The following is a 23,539-nucleotide window of genomic DNA, read 5'->3' as shown; positions in this document are numbered from 1 at the left end:
GTGTGAGAGCGCCGAGAGCGCTTCGGCCAAGTTCGGAGGAGCCATCGGCTCCCAATCAGAGAGTTGGGGCTGCGCCAGAGTGGGTCTCAGACCAGGCCATCATTCGAGCTCGAGTGATTCATGGTGCCGCACCACCGCTCCAAAGCCGCAGCAACTGGAAAGTCGCGCTCGCCACTTGGCTGCTCCCGGCGATGAAAAGTACGTTCGGTTCGCGTCCGAAAAGGTGTCAACGTAGTCAGAACGTAGTGGAAAAACCGGATGCAAAACTAAACTCTGTGCGTGGATGCATTTCGTAATTGGTGGGGTTTCATGCCCGCAGGAAGCCGGCCCGTCGCAAATGACCGGAAGTGCCGCGGGGAGCCGAAATACGGGGCGGGGGAGAGTAGAAAGGGGGGGAGCGAAGCTGTCGGCCCGGCCACGCCTGCGCACAGGTTTCGGCCAAGTTTCGTTGTCGGACAAAATCGCAAGGCCAGGCTGGTCAGCTAGACAGCTGGCAGCAGGCAGTTTGTTTGGCTGTTTCGCGGAACAAAGCTGGCCAAGTTGTACATAGATTTCGATGAATGTTTACCAATAACAAACAATGGTGTCGGATTGCAAATGTTCTGTATCAATAAATAATTTCCAACGGCTGGCACTGGTGGAAACTAAATAGGCACCGGGTCCAGAGAGCACCAGTGCAAATTATATTACACATTTTCCTTCTACCATCTCGATAAAAAATAAAGTAAACCAAAAAGTAAAAGCTGGCCCGGCAGGTCACGTTCTCAATGGCAAGTGTATGTGGTGTGTGGGGCTGATTGTGAGAGAAATGGTCAGCACTTTGGATACATATTTGCATATTGGTGGACAGAGTGCCGTTTCTTTGTGGCGACACGCGTCGCTCTTCGGATGAGTCACAATTAATAAAGGCAGGGCTCCAGGCTGGGCTCAGGCCGGGCACAAGTGCCACATCCCGGGGTCCACCAAGCTCCTCCTCTGCGTGTGGGCAACCCGTGTGTGTGTGTATTTGTATTCAATTCTTAGCCGCAAAACAGTGGAAACCGCAAATGACAGACAAGACAACGGCTAGGAAGCTAAATACAAAATACGAAAAAAAAAAAAAAAAACAGTCACTCAGACAACCAGACAAGTGCAAAGGGGGCGGTGGGGGCTGGACGGGCGCCCAAAAGTGGGATTTCGTAATGCCATTTAATGGCAGGCAGCAGGCACACACACTGCACACAACAGCGGCAAACGAATCTAGATACTTTATCCAACAGATACAGATACATATAGCGTCATCGGTTGATTTTCCATGAGGCGCCAAACGAAGCGTGCAACCAAAAAAGCAAAAAATAGTAGACAATAATAAAAAAAATAACGAATAAGGCGAGAGCTGCAGGCACAATTCAAATTGTATTGTTATTCGACGCGTATCTGCTGGATGCACAAACTAAAAATATGTCCAGATACCCAGATGCAATACCATCAAGTGTTGCATCGATAGTTCGGCTATTAATAGTCCAACACCACAGCGGGTTCGCAGCGGGGGAGGTGTTTAATTTACGTAGCCGGATTGAAGACAATCCGCTCCAGGAATACCTTTTCAGTAGCAATTGAGTTTCATGCGAGCGTGTGTCTCTCACCCGTAATCAAAGATAACATATTGCATCCCATAAGTTGCCTGTGCATGTGATCTTATAAAGTAACAAAAATAAAATAAAAAATGTGTTATCCACTTTTAACAGCAAACTGTTAATTTCTAAAGCAAAACGGTGTATGTGCAGTTGGTGGATATGCCAGATCGGAGATCCAGATCGAGATCCAGACCAGAGGGAAGCCACAATAAAGCCCGGGCGAGAAATCAAACGATCGGCAACACAACAAGCACTCAACGCACATTAACGCAAAACGCTTCAAATTAACACTGAACGCTAAATACAATAATACAAAAAATACAAAAATAGCAAAAAAACAAAACCCCAAAAGCCATGGATACAAAGCCAACTACTAAACGGGCCGAAATTGAACAGTTTCTGTTGGGTAAGTTTAATAATGTATGTATATACATCATTTTTTTTTTTGTGGCTAAAAAAAAACTATATTAAAGCCAGTTAGTGTGAGATAGATCAACAGAAACTTTGTTAATTTTTCTTCGCAAGCAGCCCCATCAAAAAAATTAAAAAACCAACTCGGGGAAGTGGAGAATGCGAAAATACACCTATAAATATTTAGTTAGGTCTTTAAGATGTACTCTAAATCAGAAGGAAGTTACTTGTTTTTAAGATCAACGAAGCAATAAATGAGTATGATAAATAAATCTGATAAAAACCATATTTAATTGTTTAAAATTTAACAAAATACTCCATGAATCAGTCAAATAAAAAGAGTCAAAGTTAAAGTTTATTAAGAAGTAAGCCAGTTTTAAACTTGTTTTTGTTTAAGAAAAACTGTGAGTAATGTCTTAAAGTCCGTTTTTAATGAACAAACACTGTTTAAATTTAAAATATATAAAAAATATTTCGTGAAGTGTAAAAAGCATTAACAATAACCCAGTGCCAGCGTATTATTGACTCATTCCGCAGGCGTCCAACTTTAATACGCTTTTGTTTTTGTTCTGGCTTATGATCAGACTCCTCTTGTTCTGTTTCTGGTGTACGTACATTATATGGAGAACGATTTGGACTCCTCTGCGGACTGTTGGATCGCTCGCTGGATCGCTCTTCCCCCGAATCGTTTAAATATGTTTGTGTGCTTGTATCCAAATGTATACACAAGGTAGACAATAAACAGAGGATTGGACATGCCGCAAAACTACGCCTAAGGCGCTTGTTTTAGCCTCCGTCCCTTGCCGTTTGCTTTAGTCAGTTTAATTTTCTCAAGTTTCGGTTCACTGGTCATGATGAAGGGCATCGTAACCATATCAAAGCCCTCCTCCGATGACTGTTCTGTTCACTCTTCATTTATCTGGGTTGTACGCATTCGAAGAACCTCTTCTTTTGTTATTTAAATATGATACCGAAAGGAAGCTGGCTGGAGATTCCCACAACTCCGGGTTATTCCAAGTTCTTATCAGAATATTCAAGAAGCAGGAATATTCATTAATCTTTGGCAATTAGTGTCCAATTCCAAAGACAAATAACTTACAAAGTTTTGCCTTAAAACATGTCAACACAATTTTCGATCGATACTTTTTAAAATTATCATGATGGAACCCCTTGATATTCCCGGATTTCCATTTTGGCCCCAAACCAGACCCATATCTTGACCAATTCTCATCCGATCCCCAAGCGGAATACCTTCAACGATTTCTAGTTCGATTCTGCTTCAATCTGCATCAAAACCTGGCAACAAAATGTTCGATCCAAATTTTTCAACTTTTTCTGATGGAACCCCTTGTGAAATCCAGGATTTCCATTTTGGCCCCAAACCAAGCCCATATCTTGGCCAATTCTTATCCGATCCTTAAGCGGGATACCTTAATCGATTTCTCGTTCGATTCTGCTTCAATCTGCATCAAAACCTGGCAACAAAATTTTCGATCCATATTTTTCAACTTTTTCTGATGGAACCCCTTGTGAAATCCAGGATTTCCATTTTGGCCCCAAACCAAGCCCAAATCTTGGCCAATTCTTATCCGATCCTTAAGCGGGATACCTTAATCGATTTCTCGTTCGATTCTGCTTCAATCTGCATCAAAACCTGGCAACAAAATTTTCGATCCATATTTTTCAACTTTTTCTGATGGAACCCCTTGTGAAATCCAGGATTTCCATTTTGGCCCCAAACCAAGCCCATATCTTGGCCAATTCTCATCTGATCCTTAAGCGGGATACCTTAATCGATTTCTATTTCGATTTTGCTTCAATCTGCATCAAAACCTGGCAACAAAATTTTCGATCCATATTTTTCAACTTTTTCTGATGGAACCCCATGTAAAGTTCTGGATTTCCATACTTGGCCCAAAACCAAGCCCATATCTTGGCCAATTTTAAAGCCAAGCGGAATCCTGTTATTCTTAAATATTTCTTGAAACCAAACTTTTTGAACCTAAATGTATTTAAAGAGCATTGCCAATTCAAGTTAGTCGTTCCCTGACTTTCGTTCTTGTTTCAAATTCCCATATTCGAACGTATTACGTTTAAAGAGCTTTCCAGATCATTGCGTGTTCAGCTTTTAACAAGTTTTCTTGCAAATTAATGTTGTTTTTTATTTCTTTTCTTTACCGTTAAATTATTTGTACATAAGTATGTAAGTAGTGCTCTTTTGGGGGGCGGGGCGGACACCAGAGTTAACTTTCTTGGACAGTGAAATTATTTTTAATTGCCTCGGTCAATTCGCAGTTGACTCTTGAGCGAGCGCTTTATGAGGTCACTTGTGTATATAGAAGTGTATAAGTGTAGATGTGGTTTGGGGGCTTGGAATCGGAGTAGTTAACTTCCAGCTTAGTGAGTCATGGCCTGCAGAAGAGGCACACAGTCTAATTGCCACATGGAAACTACATATTCTTGCTCAACAGCCACTCCGCCATTAGGGCCAATGATGCGTTTAAAAATTAATTGCTGATGGGGACCGCCGCCTTTTTTAGAACTGACGATCCTCTCCATCTCCATTGCAGATGTACGCGCCCATTTCCGAGCCTCGCTGGAGACCTCGGAGTACGAGAACGCCTCGAATCTCTTCCATGTGACGGCCGCGGAGCAAACCGCCGCTCTTCTGGCCCGCTGTGAAATGCTTCTGGCATCGGGATCTGGATATGGTTGCGCCACAGACGAGCAGGCGGCATCCAAGCAGCTAAGTAGCCTGGTGGACTGCGTCGACAGCAAGGTGGGCGCGGATACCGGTCCCACTGGCCCCAGCTACCTGCCGATGTTAACCTCCCCGTCCTCCTCGAAGAACTCTCGTGAGTACCATGGAGAATTAATGGTTATAGTTTTTAAAGTCAAGCTTCCTTAAATAAAAAAGACTTGGATGTGGAAATAGGATGAATTTTGGCTGTTTTTATGTTTACATTCATAAATATTTTGAATTTTCAGAAACAATTTCTCAATTAAATACCAAACATAATGATTTTTAACCCAACACCATTCATTCCGAGTTATCTTTCAACTTTAACGAAGCTTGACTGTATTTAATTCCTACAAGTTGCACTAATTACTCTTAATTTCAGTGTCCGCATCACGAGAATACATAGATCTAGGGAGCAGTGGCTCACTGGACCGCTGCTCCACCGGCCAACCGGTTATGGGATCAGCCGAAAAGGAGCAGCACCAACTCTACGAGATCTGCCAGAGCCAAGATATGAGATTGGGTCAGGACGAAGACGAGGCCCAGCAGGTTATAACATTCACCCATGAGCTAATCCTCGATTGCCCGTATGCGGATCTTCCGGCCGGACACCTTTCCCTGCAGCGTTCCACCAAGTACGGGCAGCTGCAGAGGATCGTGCCCAAGCGACTGTTCTTCGATCAGACCCGCAAGTGCTATTGTGGAATCCTCAATGACTGGATGCTCTGCTATGCGGACGGACCGACTGCATGCAGGCCTAGTAGCACTCTCTATCTGAAGTGCTCCTCCATCGAGATCGAGCACTTCGGGGAAGGCAAGCGACGGGATATCTGCTTCCAAATAACCACCGATGACCCCAATAAAAAGTTTGTCTATCAGGCCAACAACGAGGTCGATGCCAAAGAGTGGATTCACGCCATCGAGGCGGCCATCCGCGGAGATGCCGGGGCGCATACTCCATTAAAGCTTCCGCCACCCCGGAAGCTGCCCACACCTCCCGTTCAGAAGAAGGCTGGCTACACACCAGCAGATATTATTTACGAGGAGCCCTCTCCGATCTATGGGTTGATGGACTCGTCGTCGGCAATGGTGCTGCCCAAGCTGCCGGAAAAAACCAATAGTCCCAGCGCCCTGGCACGTCAATTTGAGTACGATGTACCCAAGTGTCCGGCTCAGCCGCTGGAGGAAACCAATGGTTCTGGCGCAGTTGAAGGAGAGTCCTTAGGACTGCTCAACCTAGATCAGGGCGAGCAGGTGAAGGTGCAACCGCTACCGTCCAGCCTGCACGGCAATTTGTCGCTGGACTTTCAGGCCAAAGTCAAGACGGTCCACAGCGAGCTGTCGAACCAGCTGTCCCCGGGAGGACCCAGTCCGGATCGCTTAAAAAAGGCTGTGAAGAAGAGCTACTCCAACGGCAGTGGCAGCGAACCGGAGATGCTCTCTCCGCTAACCAGCCCCACCCACACGCCCACCAAGGAGCAGAAAAAGCAGCGCAAGGACAGCAAGGACTGCGACAAGCTGGCCAGGAACTGGTTCCTGAGTCGTCTTAACAAGAGCACTGGAATAAAGGTCACCAATTCGGGCAGTGGATCGCCAGCAAATGGGAAATGCAAGCAAAGCGAGAAGGAGAACCTACTGACTGATCCCGATCCAGGCGAGTGCTACGAACCGGACAGTTCTCCTGGCGATCGAGATGGCGGTCTGTCCGGCAGCCACCCCACATCACCCTGCCTCAAGGCGGAGGCCCAGAGCAAAGTCAACAGGATCATCAACCAGTTCGAGAGCAGCGGCCACCTGTCCACCATGTTCAGCGTGGAGGCACTGGCCGCCAATGCACTTGCCTCGCTCACCTCCTTTTGCGATGGCGACGGGTGCAACAACTACGAACCAATCATGCCCCTGGCGACCACGCCCAGCAGCTTCCTGAAGAAGGTCTAGGACAAGACTCTCATCCAACATGACGTCCGGCGTCTCTGTATTGTAGATTTAGTTCTTAGGCTAGTGAAAACCACTCTCCGGATGTGACATCAACTTTGACATAAAATTTTAATATCAAAACAATGGTTGTTAGCATTCGTAAAATTACGACGTGTGAAGTGGAGGATGCAGGGTGCGAGTTACTGGGACAGGCAGAATCCTTAAGGTCGAGGTAGATTTCCATGTCGTTGCTTCTGGTGGTGGTGGTGCCGTGTGGAAAAGTGCTTGGATTATAATACAGTTGGGAGATAAATTCAGGGGTACTACTCGGTATCCACCGGATAGGCGACGGTGGTTCGCATTGGATTCGGGTCATTGCGATGAGATTCAATTTTGTCCACGAAGTGACGTCGCCTGCGTTCATCTCCCAGTAGGACCAGCTTGCGAGGTGATTCCTTGGTGGCAAATAGACCGAGAACCTTCTTGCCTTCCTGTTTGACAGTGATTTGTATACCGCGAGGTGTGCTTTCCACGGTATTGATCTCATCCCAAAGGTAAGACCAAAGCGAAGTCCAAATGCCAAACATTTCATTGCGCTGCACGTACAGCAGGCGGTGGTTCGTAACTATCATATATTCGTTTTTCGGGATGATCTCCTCGCAGTAGAGGAAGCTGTCCGTATTGGAGAACTTTCCTTTGTCGGTTTCTCTGTAAAAACGATACAATATTGTATTGAATGTATTCCTTTGGAAGCCACTTACTTTAAAATCTTATTGCCCAAGGCCTCCATATAGCAGTATGGACGCAGCACAAAGTCATAATGCTGGAAACGTGGTGGACGCATCCGTTTTACATCCTCGCTGGCTTCCGCCGCTCGTTTCACTGCGTCGAAGCTGCCACTGGCGAAGTCAACCACACCAGCGGTGGGGCGAGCTACAAGGCCAATGGCTCCTTTGCCCAGGCCCTTGAAAAAGCCTTCAACGCCGTGTTCGCGAGCTCCAGACACGGGCTTGGTTACAACGCCAGTGACACCATCCACGAAGCCCTATAAGGAAATATTAGAACGTTAATGAATTATAAAAAATAGCTCGTAAAAGTAATTCTTACCATCACCAAACCCTTGCTGCTGCGAGCCAATCCCTCATGGAAGTTCTTGGGTTTATTATGAATTCCCTGGCGTCGTTTTCTCTGGTACTCCTCGTCGAAGGTCAACGCAGCCAAACCCTTGCCCATGGCTCCAGTGATTCTAAGATTAAAAAAGTTTTATAGATATAATATAAATTATAGTTTTATTTTTAGTTAGATACTCACTTGGACATGGCTCCTGCAGCACCGCCCACTGTGTGGCCAAACAATGACTTCACACCCAGCATTAATCCCTCGGCGAATTCTCCGGGTCCCTGGATTGCTCCTTGGAAGGGTTCGTAAAACAAATCCTCCACGCCCTTCTTGAGACCCACCACCAAGCCATAAGGATTTCCCAGGACATCGAGGCCAAGCACAAGCACGTACAGCTGTTTCAGTGCCTGGCCTGTGTAATGCGAGGTGATTTCATTGATGAGCTGACTTTGCGAGAAGAACTGGTACTCGCGCTCGAAGAAGGCCAGCCGAAAGACGACGTCGTTGACATCCGTAAGGGTCACTCCGACACCCTGAATCACCGTGCCCAGTACTCCGGGAAGAGCCTTCGTGTCTGAGTTTGCCATTGAGAAACTGACATGAATCTTAAGTGGGCCCAAGTGTAGGTTGTCGTAGAAGCTCTTCTGCTCCTCCATAGAGTGCTCTTCGAAAATGACGGATAATGGCATCTCGATCGATTCCACATCCTGGCGGAACTGTTTGGCTTTCACATCGTCAGACACCTCCTTGACGAACATTTCCGAGATGGCCGTCAAGAAGTTAAGATCGACTTTGAAGTGGAACTCCTGTATTAGGAGCTTGGCGTACTTGAATTGCCGCACCTGGGAATTGGGCATGATTCGTTGAACCATGCTGCACTCGATGAAGGGTTTCAGGGTGCACGTGTTGGCAACACTCTTTGGCGGAGCTATGGGCGCCAGCACGACGGGGAATATTGGGTCTATGAACTGATTGTCGATCTGAATGCGGTTTATTTTCACATGCAATTGGTTCTGGTGGGGCGACGATTTGCGGGACAACCAGATGGCCGGATAGAAACTGCGTCTTAGATTCCGACTCACGGACTTCTTCAGTATCATTCCCTCAAAGTCAATCTATAAAAGAAAGTAAATTAACAACCAAAAACAATAAAGACTTCTTTACAATTACTTACTGGGAATTTGTTATCCAGGATGTAACTTTGCACTTCATTGACACTCTTGTTGAGAAGGAAGCGCTGGTATTCGGACTCCAAAAGTGCATTTTCGTTAATAGTCATCTCCTTGAAGCGCTTCTTGGTAACCTTCTTGGACTCCCATATAATCCCCGAGCTGGTGACGCCTAGATATAGAATATCCAAGCCGGTCTCGTTATTAACCACAGACAGACCAATGCCGTGGATGCGCACATCGATGCTCTGGGTTACTGCCTGGAATGAACCTGTGGTCTCTGTACGCTTGACAATCGTTTCATCGTCGGTGAAAAGCAGCACACGCTGCAAGCCGTCCAGGAATGATATCCAAATAGACTTGTGACCGTCTTCCATACTGTAAAATTTTGGATATTAGATTATTTTATAATATTTTATAGATTAAATTTATACTTACACAACCTCACCGCAGCCGTCGCGTTTTAGGTCATTCTCTTCCTTGTTTTTGCCAAAGACAAGCATCTTGGGACCCGTCGGATCGTCCCAGGCATACATGATAGTGCTCTTGGCGTTCAGAATCTTTTCGTTCTTGGTACCCTTCTCGTAGTATACCACCTGTCGGCCAGTGTGGTTTATCAACAGGCCGGGAGCATCGCCTGGTTTGTAATCCGTAAAGGTGATATAGACACCACCTTCCGTCGTCTGGACATCTACATTGATTCCGCCATATCGGCTATTCTCCAGCTTCAGCAAAGTGCAAATGACCTCCTTGTAGTCAAAGGCAGGCGTCACCTTGCCCTCAACACGGACCACCAGATTGTTTTTAGAGTCGTTTTTCGGCCAAAGCGGCTCAAACTGGCCAGGTTGTAGATCCAGCCAAGGATCGCCGGGCCGGCTTTGTTCCTGCAACTCTACCTTGAAGCGGCACTTGTTGCAAACAATGTAGAACGGTATAAAAGTGATCTGCTTGGTCAGAGAGTTCTGCGTCATATGATTATGAACGCCAATGTGAAATTTCTGGTTGTTGGCGACGCAGGTAACCTCGCCGATCGCTCCGGCCACGTCCAGGGGAATTTTTTCGCTCCAATCGCCATTGTCGCAGCGAATGGAGGCCTTCTTCTTATCAAAGAAGGTATTATCACGGAAAGTAAACAAAATGGGCCCGGAGTATTCTGGCGGGTGATAGAGCATCTGCATACTGGTCGTTTCTGTCCTGTACGTGAGCATCTTGCCGGTCTTGTTTATCATCCAGAAGGGACTATAAAGTGTAAGCATTACACTTCCATTTCGATCCTCTGACCTGCAAGTGGAATCATTGCCAACGAATTCAAACAAATATTTATGGATATAAACTTACATAACATAGAGATCCATGTCCACTCGCATTTCAGAATCGTATGAGGAGAATTGCCATGGAGAGACTTCGCCAGTATCACTTGAGACTGCTGTCGCACAAGACCAATCCTTCTCCAGGTATTGAATTAGCTTTATAAAGTATAGAAATCTGGTTAAGCCTTGTTTTTATCAAAGGAGAAAAAAAACCAACCCGAACAACCAAAAAGGTTCTGCGGTCTTTGCCCTTTTCCACCAGACGAACAGTCGGTAAATGAAGAACATCGCCGGATCTGACCTCCTTTTCGCCATAATCCAGCAAGTCTTCCTTCTGGTAAGAGTTGTTCATCAGTGCGATCGATGAATCATCGTCAAGGCCATCATTCCGGACCGCGCAACCTGCCACCGACACCTTGATGTCGATGGGCAAGCAATTGCGCAGATAGAGCGGCGGACGCAGATGAATAGTGTAGAAGGCGCTGAGGATGGTGTACTTGTTGGTGTGCTCATAGTATATCTCAGTTTTGGTGCGCCTGGCGTTGATGAAGAGTGGCTCAAACGAGGATACGGGATCGCAAGACAGCTGGTGGTTATAGCATGTGTCGGAAGGATTGGCAGCCCAGGAGATACCCTGCACCGACGGCCGGTAGCCCTTCATTGCAAAGAAAAGCTCCTTGTGTTCCCCATAAATAGCATGCAGCGGCACATGAAACACAGAACCAGGACGAATACGTCCCACCAATGTGTCTTCGAAATTGTGCTTTACTGGATGCAAGTTGCGTCGATAGACAAACACGTTTGTGGTAAAGTGATTGTGAATCTGCAAAACAAAATCAATTTTAGGGGCGAACTAATAAAACAGAGGAGGCAGATGAGACTTACGCAGACTACACCGTGAATGTTAATTTTCGTGGTGCCGTATTCCTCCCGCACCTTGGACACAATGCCCCACGGTTCGCTGTCGCGCTGTCGGAACAGTTCGAAGTACCGCGTATCCGACTTTGCAACTGGCAGGGCTATTTCCTTGTTGATGTCGCCAATCTATAAAGAATTTAAAGCAATTATAAAAGGTTGAAAATAATTAAATGATATTCCCATACCTGTATATATAGCGACTGGTCGTTTGCCTGCTCGGGGTCGAGTAAGCTAAAATCCTTGGTTTGCAGAAAGGCTCTTCCTCCCGACGAAATGGTACATGTCTTAATTGCAATAGGATCGATTTCATGGATATCGGACGTAACAGAAAATGTTCTTTCGTTGATCGTCGTCACACCACGATGTACTTCGTGCAGAGTATAAATTCCCTTAGATACGTTGAGGGTAACATCGAAACCCGTGTCGTTCTCCAGAACGAAGGGTGCCACGACATCGGGTTTGGTGAGACCCTTCTGGTCAATGGCCTGCGAGAAGGCCTCGCCCAGCTCACCCAGCAAACCGAGACACGTTTTGCTCAGTGTGATTTCAAGTGTCTCCTCTGACTGGATCTTCATGTGAAGGGCTTGCTGCGGTTCGCCTCCCTCGACGTCGCTCGGAACCGTATCCATGCCCATACTGAACTTCAGCTCCCATGGTGAGTATTCATGGCCACCTTTGGTCTCAGACTCGTTTAGTTCGATGATCGGCTCCCATTCGGCTAAGGTCTGGTTGTAATAGTTCTGTAAAAAAAAGAAACAATGCATTTTGTTAAGCTTGGGATATACTTTTGCAATTTTTAATAATCTGATTACCATATTGAGGGTCAATGAGCCCTGGGCCGTAAGGTTGCGGCTCCAGTTGTTGAAGACAGCTGTGACTCTAACATCCAGAGATATGAGAGGCCGTGTGTAATATCCCACCCCGGATTCGATCACTAGTGTGATGCTGGGCACCTCGATCACACACTTCTCCGTTTTCCCAACGGCAACGGCTGAGGTATGCGAGGGGATCTCTGAGGACACTATTTCCTCTTCGAAGGCTTCTTCAGCCTGTTCCACTCGAGTGAACCAATAGTTGCGACTTTGCAAGTGTCGTGGCAGCCAATTTTTGGAGTAGTTCCTGGATTCCTCGACAATGGCAGCCTTGGCCATAGTGCCGGTGGAGATGGATACCATTGCTTTGTTAAGCAGTTCAATGGTGGCGGGTGAAACGTTGATAATAATGTCACTCAACTTGAGGCTGATGTGCATGCCCTCCTCCTCGGGGGTAGACCCTTGGAGACTGATCTCACATGGGTGCAGGATATAGTGGCGGGTAGCCTCCCGTCGCTCCGGCAGAAAGGCACACATGTACATCTTGAGACTATCGATTTGTCCGTTCACGAGCTGTTTATCATTCAGACTACGATAGTTAAGGTGAGCTTTGGCCTGCAGAAAGTATATTAAAATCAATACCAATTAAATGTGACTCTTTTTCTCCACTCACATTGAAGATAATGCAACTTGTGTTCAGATCGTCCAGGTTCTCCACCAAAATAATGTCCGGCTCGTCAATGTGCAGTATGAAGTTCATTTTGCTATTTTTGGCTGTTTATTGTAATTAAATAATTATACTTCTTCCCTCGAATAAAAGTATAATAATACATACTCTCTGTGACCTGCACCTTTTCCATGTTAGGGGAGGCATTTCCGGATGCCGTGGAAAATCGAATCGCGCTTTTAGTTTCACGATTTGTGTCCAAAATTTGGGACCCGCTAACTCCGGGGTGTGCAGACTCCCCACCTTGTTGAGTGTTCGCTGGCAGGGCAAGGAATGTGGTCAACTTCATCAGGAAATCGATGCAGACAATCATATCGAAACCGCGAACTCGAATCTCAGCTGTAATGTAATATTAAATCAATAATTTTTCAATCGCCAGTCGTAAAAGCAATACCTACCAAAAGTGTCATTTGGTTTGGTTATGGCCGTCACATCGACCATGTAGTTGAGCTCGTTATAACAGGCGTCAATGATATCCTCCGTTTTCAGTTTAGGCTCTACCCAATCCTTGCGACTGAGGTACTGTCGAATTTTACTTTTGGTATCCTGCCGGGTATCGTCCATTTGAATGTTGCACAGAACCACCGAAGTGCTCATCGTGTCATTGTCCAATTTGGTACCCTTGATGGACAGAAAGTATATTCCAAAGCGGGCCAGTCCCTTGTCCGCATCTGATTAGAAGGCGAAGTAGTTGAGTTTATACCATTTATAAGATCCACAAAGTTTTCTTTGTCTTACCTTCCATCAAATTTATGACGACACCGTCGAATTGGAAGTTGAACTTGAGCGATTCATGGACTTTTTGTGTCCTTGGCTGCACAGCCATGCGCGAAGGTCTTACGACTCTGGAAGGCCTTTCGGAAGGTGCTTTGATTGGCTCCCTTATAGGCTCCTCTTTGGGAGGAAATTCTGCCAAGCCCTCGCTAAGGTTGTTGTTCATAACCGAAATGACCAGGGCATAATCGTCAGCATAGAGAGTGAGCTAAAATAGGACAATACTTGTTTAAAAAGTTTCAAAACAAAATAGGATATGATGAATTGACAAACCTCTACGGATTTAAGACGACCAGCCAAATTAACCTCTGGAACTTCTCTGTACCAGGTGTACGATAAATTGCGAGTGACCAGGACAGTGCAACTCATCGGGTTCATCATATTGCACTTTGACGAGAAACCAAACGCTGCATCGACGTCTGTGAGGGAAAAACCAGTTTATAATTGGAAATATAAGGACTTTATGATACTCACCATCGACTGTTGTCTCGTGGCCATCCAGGATACTAACCTTGGAAATCTTTACATCGCATATTTGTAGCTTGATCTCGTCGATGACTGCCAGTCGCTCTTCGTTGGGCACTGTAATCTCTGCCGTGTTATTCGTGATCTCCAGCAGACCCAAATCTAGGCAGAGTGCATCGTTGGAATGCGAGCAAGTGGGTATCACGATGACCGGAGCCTTGATGCGTATGTTGAGGTTGAGACGAGTTGCTGTATCATAGGCATCCAATGCCTTCTGGCGAGCTGTTTCTGCCGCTGCAGCACTGGCATCGGACAGTGCCTTCTGGGCCTCCTGGAACTCGTTCAGGAAACTCTGCAAAGACAATATTATTGCATATTGGTTGCTTTATGGTTTTTGGAGACTAAAAAGCTTACCATCACTCCTGCCACAAACCAATTGAGGAACACTATTTTCATGCAGCCAATGTCCACAGTAATTTTCATGTCATCGGAATTGTAGTCGCAAGTCTCCTCTTTGTTATACATCACCAGTTGGCAATTGAAAGCATCCTTGCCCACAATACTCAAAATCTATGGAAAGAATACCATTAAAAATTGATTCATCGATCGAAAATGTTAACTCTTACGTTTTTATGAATGGTGTTGGGATTCAAATCGATCACTTGTATGTCCTTCAGCCCCATATTGACCTCCGTATACGAGGTCTTCAAAACTATATTAGCTACGAATTTCTTCACATTCATCTCGGCTAGTGGTCGGCTACGGCTGGTCAGTATCAATCCCAGCTCATCAAGATTCGCTATAATGCGAACCTTTACACTCTCAACCACGCGGTTCCTGGACGACTTCTTGTGCCTTTTCATCTCCTCGGAGGCCATTATCTGCTCGGTGTCCTCCAGGATCACTGTCAGCTTCCGCCGAATGCCATCACCGCCGCCGGCATAACTAACCCTGTCCTGCGGCGGTTTGTTCATCATCATTATTGCCGCCAGCTCGTTTTGGAAGGTTCCTGCAACCTCCAGAAGGCGTTTTAGGCACTCCTGGTGCAGCACCACACGCAGCACCTTGAAATTGGCCACGACGAGCTGTTCCGTGGAATTATACTTGGTGTTGAATTCCGGCGATGTCTTATCCGCTATCGTGCATGACACCGTGAACAAGTAATTTGAGTTGTCGTCTTGATCGGGGGTGTAGATCACATCCAGCACCTCCATGTTCTCCTCCTGGGTATCGTACTGACAAAGAGTGATGCCTCCCAACCTTCAAATATCAAAAAAGAGTTAAGTAACTGAATGAAACCTAGTATCAGATTGTACTTACTTGACGGTAGCTACTGACTCGTAGGTCCTCGCAGCAAAATAGGCCTCCAAACGGCGCACTTCGACGGAAAGGATCTGATGCGGTGGTATGTCGCGTACCTCCTCTTGGGATTTTACAGGAGTGGGTGGAGTGCCGGTATTGCCGGGAATGGGCAAGCGGTCACCCTCCGGGGTCAGATACTCAATCGACACATTGGAGGAGTTTTCGCTTATAACGCCTTGAAACAGACTGAAGGAAATGTTTCCCAGAGAGAAGTTCACCTCTAAGTTGGTATACTGGACGATTTCGCCTGCAAATGGATGTTTTTTGGTTTCCTGCTGTGCGGAGATCTTTTTCACTTCCTTGTTTATAAAGTTGGAGATGGAAACCATTGAGCTGCGAGAGCTGCGCGCCGAAAGCAAGGATTCCCGTGGTTGTTCCTGATCCGGCAACGGAATGCTAAGGGCTACCCTGAGAGCCAGAATTACGCGATCCTCCGATATGTTAAACATAATTGAGGGCACTTCGATGTCTACCTTGACTTTGGGCATTCGGGGATCGTTGTCCATTACGCAGAGGGCTAAAGTTATTTTCAGCGAGACGGGGCGCAGCACGTGCATTTCTGTGGGACGGGCAGCTCTCAAAGCCGTTTGCCACGGCTCCATGGATCTCACCACCAGCACCTGAATGTCGTCCAACTTTACTGTAAACTTGTCGTAGGCGTTATCCATTACCGCCTTAAGAATGTCGTCCTTGGTCTCTCCAGACTGAAACAGATTCTGAAGACTAGCCGAATGTCGTCGCGGTGTGGTCGAAATATGCACCTGACCCATGCTCACTACCAGCAATGGCGACTGATCAGCCACATAGGTGCCCTTGAATGGCATTATAAGAACGTTCGGCATCAGCAGAATGTCCGCATCGAGAACTGGCTTTTTGTCAATCAAGTATTGCATGCCGGTGGCCGAGCGCTCTTTAAAACTGGACATCTGAAGGCTGGCAGACTCTTCGAACTTGGATAGGGTCACGTCCCCGGGCGCCTTAAAGGTGCTAATGAGTGCCAAGACTGTAGGTGCATCGTAGACGATCTGCAATGGCCTCGCCACTACCTTTACCCGCTGGTCGCATATTTTGTCAAGCGGATTCGTTTCGAAGAAAACATCCAGCAGATTGAACTCATCGGTGATCTTGGACTCCACCAGCAGTGGCGTATAATCATTTTGCTTAAGGCCCGTCACTATCAATTCCTTCATGCCAGCGGTGAGGCTGATGGCATCGCCAGCCGGCCGCTGCTTGAGGTTCGCTGTAGCCATCGAAAACTTGAGCAGGAGTATGGATGGAAGAGAGGCAAAGTCATGCGATTCCCGTCCCATGCTTTGGTCCTTATACAGGCCAACTTCCAAAGCAACAAGTTTAAAGTTCATTTGGATTGCCACATACTCCACTGGCAGATCTGTAGGCTTGGCATTCTCTTGGTAGCCTATAGCACTGTACATTTTTTCTTTTTCTTCGGTAGTCATAGCAGCCTCGAACTTTTCCACTGAAATGGTTAACAGAATAAGTGTTAAAATTTGGGTTAACAATTGCAGGTTCTAAGGACTTGCCTAACTTCTGGCCCTCGGTCTTTTCCTCTTTCTTTTCGCCGCCTCCAAACCAGCCACCGAACCAACCGGCCTTCTGTACCGGCTCCGCCTCTCGCTTCTTTTCGATTTCGATGTTGACCCGTTGCCTAATCATAAGCAGGTTCATAACATCTAGCTGCGTTTCCAGAAGGTGACAGGTTTCTACCAACACTGCTGGCGGTTTCTTGCTCAAAGACAGCTCCTTGTATTTCTAAAGAAGTCCAATCATACGGTTTTTCAAATAGAAAGTAAATTTATTAAAAATACCCACCTTGGCATATGTGTGACAGCGATCGCGATGTGCCTTCATATGGCCCCAGGTCCAGGCTTCTCGAGGTTTCCGAATATCCTCCTCGAGAACACACGTGATGGCAAACTTCCACCACTCCTTTGCATGACCCTTATAGGCTGAAAGTTATAATGAATCTTATTAGTTCATAAATTATAAACAAAAATGATAATAATTACGTAAGTTATGCGGACGATATTTGCGATAAGGAAGTCCCAATTGCTGCCGATTCATAGCATCTCCCAGTTTCATCAGGTTCTCGAACTGTGTATCCGTCAGACCCACATTCAGAGTCTCCATCTCCAAAGTAAGATCAATCTTCGGCCTCTCAAAAGGTGGATCATCAAATTCAGGGTTCATGTTCAGCTTCAGCTTGGCATTACAAGAAATAGGACCCAGAACTGCAATGTAAGAGGCACTTAATAAATACATTAACAATCTTTAGAGCTTTGGCAAGAACTTACCATACTGATAGTTCAAGGGCTTGGAGTCTTTTCGAGCAATATTAGTTTGAAACTGAGATGTTAGTGCGGACTTGTTGCTGCTAAACAGATTTCCGCCGCAGTTAAGGTAGGCGGACAGGCAGGAGAGATTCGCTATTTTGAAGACCTGTGACGCCTGCTGGGCCATGTAACACTTCTCCCAATCGGCATCGGTGGTGTAGAGCTCCAGCTCGTGCAGAGATATGCCGAAAGAGAAAGGACTACCCGTCGTAGTGGTATCCTCATATCGGACATGGACGTTGGTAATCTGCACCTGCAGGTTGTTCACAATCTGTGCAGTGAGCTTTTCAGCAAATCCAGCGTCGGGCTTGACTTTATCTGCAAAAAGTGAAATTAATTAAACATATCTAATCAAAATACTAAAAATAAACAAATACAGGTGAGCTTAATTTATGAGATTTCATTTAGAAACTAATCTAGAAACAAATCATTCGGTTTACCCTTCTCAAGCTCTTTTTTGCGGGCCGCTTCCAGAGCGTCCAAGGCGATTTTCTTGGCGTCCATTTCGTACTTGGCCTCCTTCTCGGCATTGTATTCGACATTGTTGTTGGGCTGGACAAGGCAGTACAGATCCTCGATCTTGACGATTACCGGTTGGCTGTACAGATTCTTCCAAGGGATCTTCAGCACCAGTTTCCCTGCATATGAAAGAATATAAGATCCTGGAAAGAAGAGCGTCTCATGTTTGTTGTTTACTCACCCAGGTAGCCGTAGATAAGCTGCACTGGAAGATCCATTTCGTCCAGGGCATTCTCCCGTATCTTGAGGTTCTCCAAGACCACATCGCCTGCCGAAATAAAAACAGAATTGATACCATTAGTCTTATCGAAAACAGTAATCAGTCATTTATAGGTGTTGCCCAAATGCCCCTTGATTAATTGCTGATTAATAAGAAAGGGTGTGCAGAAAAGCACAGTTTTTTACGTCGAAGGTCAGCTTTTAGATATCGGAATTATTGTTCTGCGACGTACTGTGTTATGTACGAATGTGTGCATCTGCGTCTAGCATTTTGGGCATGAAGCCTTTTATTTTTTAAGTGTGTGGTATGCTTGGAATTCGAAATGAGCAGCAACCGAACGGCGAATTTCATATTGAATTACGCATGTGGGTCAAAAGTTTAACGACCAGGGCCCCCAACTGATAAGAGGCAGACGCAACAAACACACTTAATTCTAAAACAATTTAGTATCAAATCTATATCACCGATTGATTCTTATGGAAGATACCGGCAATGTTACAACTCTAAATGCAATAATACGATTGACACACGATTGAAGCGATAAGAACTCAATCAAGCTTACATTCATAATTGTTTCTTTGTTTTTACTGGCAGAGATTATTTTATTTGTAAAACAGAATTATAAAAACAAATATGAGTCACTTAATACATGGTGTTTTCTACGAATAAAAAATAATCCAAGTATTATTTCTATAAAGTGATTTATTGTGTCTATAGTTTAAAGCCTCAAGAATTATTTAAATAATGGATGTTTTATAATGATTATTGCGTGGGCGGAAAGATAGTGAGGTTGGGGAGGTTATTCTATCCAAAAAATAGAAACTTATATACAAAATGAAGAGGGAATCCCCTGATACCTAACTAAACCTGTTTGCATTATAAATTAAAGATTTTAACAACCACTTTAGCTTTTTGTAGAGAATCAAACAGCAATTTTTGAAAACGTGATCGGCACAGGCCTTAAGTAGAGTACAAAATATGCAAATTGTGTTTTAAATATTTCGAGCTATCAAGCATTATGTCATCAAGTTCAAGCCCAGCCAAAATAATATAAAACAGGCTTGAGGGTCCGTCACTCCCGACCTGCGCCACAAATCACAAGCAAACGGGTTTGTTTGGATCGTCTTTTATTTTTAAACAGCTTGAACTTGATATTTTTGTGGTGATGTGGACCCTTGGGGTTTAGGTGAGGCCTATATTAAGACACTAGACTCCATTTATTTACTCCATAGGATTGTCTCTCTTGTTTCTTGGTTGCTTTGTGACTCGAATGGAATGCCAACGCATTGGTTTTGAAAATTTGAGAGCAGCTATTGATAAGTGCCGGGAAGTGTTGTTTACATTTGCACACTGATATCCAACAGAACTATATATATGTACATATGTATGGTATATAAAGTGAATAATAACTTAAAGATAAATTACGTTTCTCTGCAAATATTTTGACGGTTGTTAGACTTCTCTCATAGGCTTAGTTATAAAATTATTTTCTGTGTACTCCGAATGATAAAGAGCAGACTGCTAATATATAAACAGAAACCGCAAAGAAATTGCCCCACTGGCTCCAACCAATACACGTGGCGCACATTTTTACAGCCAGCAGATGCAACAGTTGGTCCACGGGTACCCCACCCATCTAGCCAGCCATCCGGATCGCGACGTGTTGGGGAAGCCATTGGGAGAGATTGTTTCTCTCGCGAACATGCGAATATTTCGCTCAGGCACATTAGCATTAGCTGAGGCAGAATTAGGTCACTAATTACAAACTGCCAAGGATAAGGTCATCGCTGTTGTTATTCTTACTTGCGTGATGGGAGAATCAAGCTATGAAACGATTGTATTGCGTGCGGGTGGAGCATAATTGTACCTCATTCCCGGGGGATCCCACAACCCGACTCACCGCCCCATATTCCAATTTTGAGCTGCTTGTGATCCAAATTCTCGATGTAGTCGCCGAGGACCTTGTTCAGGACATCGGCCACCACCGATTCGAAGACCATCTTGTCCTAGCAGCTGCTCCTCCACTGGTGGCTATTGATTTTTCTTCGTTTCCTCGGCTCCAAGGTAATTGTGTGCGTTGATTCAAACACTTTGGCATTCGTTGTGTAGACAGAGATTTTTCTAAAATATACGAAAACACAGAAAATAACAGATGGAACGGAGAGGTGAATTAAAAAACACTGTCTCGGTGATGTCATCAACGCCACTTTTGGCACTATTCACTAAGGTCCCATTGTTTTTCCGAAATAATGGACCGACATTGGACCGGATTGGGGCGTTAGCAGTCCGGTTATGTAGCCACTCCACGTGGTAGTGGCTGCAACTCCCCAATAGTTCTTATCATTATTTACAACACCTATTTACCAGCGGCATTTCCACAATAACAAAACTCGCGCACGACGCACTCTCGTCCGACGTTCGCTGCAGATTGAAACAGCTGTTGCGGAATCCAACGACGCACAGCTCGCACAGTGGGCTTGGTTTTTCGATAGCTTTGTATGAAAATGTAAATAATTGTTGATAAGCGTTAGAAGTTTTTCTTCTATCAAAAGCCTTAAGATAGCAGAAAGATTTGTCCAGTTGAATACTTTTATAGCGGTATTTATTTCTACTCCATTTTAAAAATGTCCCACATTGCGCGCTGCACAGCTGAGCGACCGGTGTTATCGTTATCGATTGGTATCCGCTGACGTGTTTGGATAGATATCTTGGAGAAACTAGAAAGGCATCATGCAAACAAGGCTTATTTTACTGCTTCTGGCCCTGACGCCCATCGTGTTGGCCAAGAAGTTTGAGGGCGAAGAGAAACCAGATTGGGCCAAGAAAGACATAAGGGATTACAGCGATGCGGACTTGGAGCGCCTGCTGGAGCAGTGGGAGGTAAGTGCCGGAGTCTCGAGAAAGCCCGCATTTCTATAGTTAATCTCTACTAGGAAGATGATGACCCCCTGGAAGAAGATGAGCTTCCGGAGCATAAGAGACCGCAGCCCAAGATAGACTTTTCCAAGTTCGACCCCAAAAACCCCGAGGGTATGCTAAAAGAGTCGAAAAAGGGACGGACGCTGATGACATTCGTCGCGGTGTCTGGTAATCCAACGCGAACTGAAGCTGATGATATTACAAAGCTGTGGCAAACCAGTCTGTGGAACAATCACATCCAGGCCGAGCGCTATATGGTTGACGACGACCGAGCCATATTCCTCTTCAAAGACGGAGCACAGGCTTGGGAAGCCAAGGAGTTCTTGGTTACTCAGGAACGTTGCAAAAGTGTTACTATCGAAAACAAAGAATTTCCTGGTATCCACGCACAAAAGGACGAATTGTAGAAACCCTTGTAGTAAGACTGGCACAAACATTCTCATCAAACAAGTATTTCTAAGCTCAAAGTGAACAAATTTAAATAAAGTGAATTTATTGAAGAACTCTCCTTGATATTTTGGTGGGAATAATCGATAATATGCTGATGTTACTCCATCTTCTTTTAAAAATAAATAATATATGTATAAAGTTTAAGTAATCTTGGTTCTCTTGATTTTCTTATCTATAAAATTACTTTCTTCGATTATTTTATTTACGTTTCTTTTTAAAATTTTTTTCGCACAAGCTGTTTTGATTCTGAGTCGAAATTCTAACATAAAAATCTTAAGCTTGTTTTGATTTTTAATGAATGAAAAATTGTGACAATCAAAAATATGAAATTGTTAAAAAATATTATCTAAAAACTTTCGAAATTCTTCAAAATTTAAATTGGCGCTGCTGCGGACCATCTCACGCTGTCATCGCTAAAGTTATCGTATCTTTTTCAAATGTTCCGAGCTCCAGCTCCCCTCTGCGTGACCTCCAGGCGTCAAGACGGCGTCCACACGCCGTGTAGTAGTCCGCCTGCTTAGTAGCTGTGCCAGCAAGATGCCCGTCAAAGCCAAGATCGGCCCCAGCATTCTCAATGCGGATCTGTCCAACCTGGCCTGCGAGTCCCAGAAGCTACTGGACAATGGAGCCGACTACTTGCACCTGGACGTGATGGACGGAAACTTTGTTCCCAACCTTACCTTCGGTCATCCCATGGTCAAGAGCTTGCGCAACAAGATCAAGGTGAGATTACATTACCCTGAGCCAGATTTCTAGTTACATTGTTGCCCTTTCAGACGGCCTTCTTCGAGGCGCACATGATGGTTCAGAATCCGGAGCAGTGGATCGAGCCCATGGCCGATGCGGGTGTCAATCTATACACGTACCACGTAGAGCCGGTGGAGGATGTGGCCAAGGTCAGTCGGCAAGTGCAGGACGCCGGCATGAAGGTGGGCCTGGCCATTAAGCCGGGCACGGAGGTGAGTTGAGGTTATGTTTTGAGTTCGTTGTGAAAACAAGCCACTTGTTGCTTTCCCCAAAAGGTAAAGGACATCGAAAAGTACATAGATATGGTAGATGTGGTGCTGGTGATGACCGTGGAGCCTGGATTTGGAGGTCAGTCCTTTATGGCCGACATGATGCCTAAGGTGGAGTGGCTTCGTGAGAACTACCCGAACCTGGACATCGAGGTGGACGGCGGAGTTGGCCCGAAAACAATTGAGTGCTGTGCCAAGTCCGGAGCCAACATGATCGTCTCTGGAACGGCCGTAGTGGGAGCCCCTGACCAGGGTCAAGTCATCCGGCAGCTGCGTGATGTGGTGCAGAGCTACCTCAAGTGAAATGAATTTTTATTAGCCCTTAGTATTAAGCTGAAATTGAAATAAGTGTTGACAGTAAACTAGATGAGGAGAAGGACTAAAAGACATTTAGAATCGAATATGTTTTTATACATTTATTTTCCAACATTCATATAATATATGTGTGTAAGTATATATCATGTTTCGTATGACATGTTGCTTTTAGCATTTTTATTTGGTTATATGTGTTTTCATTCAGTTAATGTATGTAGTTACATTCAGGATTCTGCACTTTCCCAGTTATTGTATTGGCATTGACCCAGTCGGTCTGCCGTATTGTCATAGTTATTTATTTATCGCTTTGTTTTCCAAAATAAAGTTTCAACAATCTCCTGACTGATTCGCGTCAAAATTTCAAAATCTGAATGTAAAACTCTTCATAAATTCTCAATGCCTCCGATGC

General features: G+C 45.2%; 4 protein-coding genes across 9 annotated transcripts; 3 read left to right on the top strand and 1 right to left on the bottom strand.

Moving 5' to 3' along the window:
* The first annotated feature begins 80 nt into the window (after window positions 1–80).
* LOC6494573 lies at window positions 81–6,828 on the top strand. Of its 5 annotated transcripts, none has more exons than XM_044715406.1 (4): window positions 81–198; window positions 1,748–2,022; window positions 4,598–4,882; window positions 5,150–6,828. In XM_044715406.1, exons 2-4 carry the CDS (start codon window positions 1,971–1,973, stop codon window positions 6,703–6,705), a joined length of 1,893 nt encoding a protein of 630 aa, XP_044571341.1. In that variant the 5' UTR covers window positions 81–198; window positions 1,748–1,970; the 3' UTR covers window positions 6,706–6,828. The 5 variants fall into 5 exon arrangements, with proteins under 5 accessions (XP_044571341.1, XP_014762858.1, XP_001960077.1 ...); XM_014907372.3 differs by having other exon boundaries at window positions 1,728–2,022; XM_001960041.4 differs by having other exon boundaries at window positions 81–275.
* LOC6496028 (vacuolar protein sorting-associated protein 13) lies at window positions 6,795–20,880 on the bottom strand. 2 transcript variants are annotated; one of them, XM_014908117.3, is made up of 28 exons: window positions 20,795–20,880; window positions 20,331–20,551; window positions 18,392–18,478; window positions 18,132–18,329; window positions 17,653–18,009; window positions 17,368–17,589; window positions 17,171–17,307; window positions 16,882–17,110; window positions 15,299–16,817; window positions 14,605–15,238; window positions 14,393–14,548; window positions 13,988–14,330; window positions 13,787–13,932; window positions 13,478–13,721; window positions 13,138–13,410; window positions 12,848–13,078; window positions 12,686–12,789; window positions 12,013–12,627; window positions 11,386–11,940; window positions 11,168–11,326; window positions 10,500–11,105; window positions 10,311–10,438; window positions 9,411–10,253; window positions 8,978–9,350; window positions 7,996–8,918; window positions 7,792–7,930; window positions 7,446–7,729; window positions 6,795–7,392 (listed from the first exon to the last, which is right to left on the bottom strand). In XM_014908117.3, the coding sequence occupies exons 2-28, from the start codon at window positions 20,428–20,430 to the stop codon at window positions 7,008–7,010; spliced, it is 9,990 nt and encodes a 3,329-aa protein (XP_014763603.1). In that variant the 5' UTR covers window positions 20,431–20,551; window positions 20,795–20,880; the 3' UTR covers window positions 6,795–7,007. The 2 variants fall into 2 exon arrangements, with proteins under 2 accessions (XP_014763603.1, XP_001960076.1); XM_001960040.4 differs by having other exon boundaries at window positions 12,686–12,786.
* Window positions 20,881–20,959: 79 nt separating this feature from the next.
* LOC6494574 (LDLR chaperone boca) lies at window positions 20,960–21,852 on the top strand. Its single transcript, XM_001960039.4, has 2 exons — window positions 20,960–21,310; window positions 21,364–21,852. The coding sequence occupies exons 1-2, from the start codon at window positions 21,161–21,163 to the stop codon at window positions 21,754–21,756; spliced, it is 543 nt and encodes a 180-aa protein (XP_001960075.1). The 5' UTR covers window positions 20,960–21,160; the 3' UTR covers window positions 21,757–21,852.
* Window positions 21,853–21,987: 135 nt separating this feature from the next.
* LOC6494575 (ribulose-phosphate 3-epimerase) lies at window positions 21,988–23,271 on the top strand. The gene is made up of 3 exons (XM_001960038.4): window positions 21,988–22,522; window positions 22,576–22,758; window positions 22,822–23,271. Exons 1-3 carry the CDS (start codon window positions 22,337–22,339, stop codon window positions 23,116–23,118), a joined length of 666 nt encoding a protein of 221 aa, XP_001960074.1. The 5' UTR covers window positions 21,988–22,336; the 3' UTR covers window positions 23,119–23,271.
* The last annotated feature ends 268 nt before the right edge of the window (window positions 23,272–23,539 follow it).

Source organism: Drosophila ananassae, chromosome 3L, assembly GCF_017639315.1.
Source record: "Drosophila ananassae strain 14024-0371.13 chromosome 3L, ASM1763931v2, whole genome shotgun sequence".
NCBI classification, from domain to species: domain Eukaryota; kingdom Metazoa; phylum Arthropoda; class Insecta; order Diptera; family Drosophilidae; genus Drosophila; species Drosophila ananassae.
The sequence above is the reverse complement of the archived record's forward strand: the minus strand, read 5'-3'. Positions and strand labels throughout refer to the sequence as shown.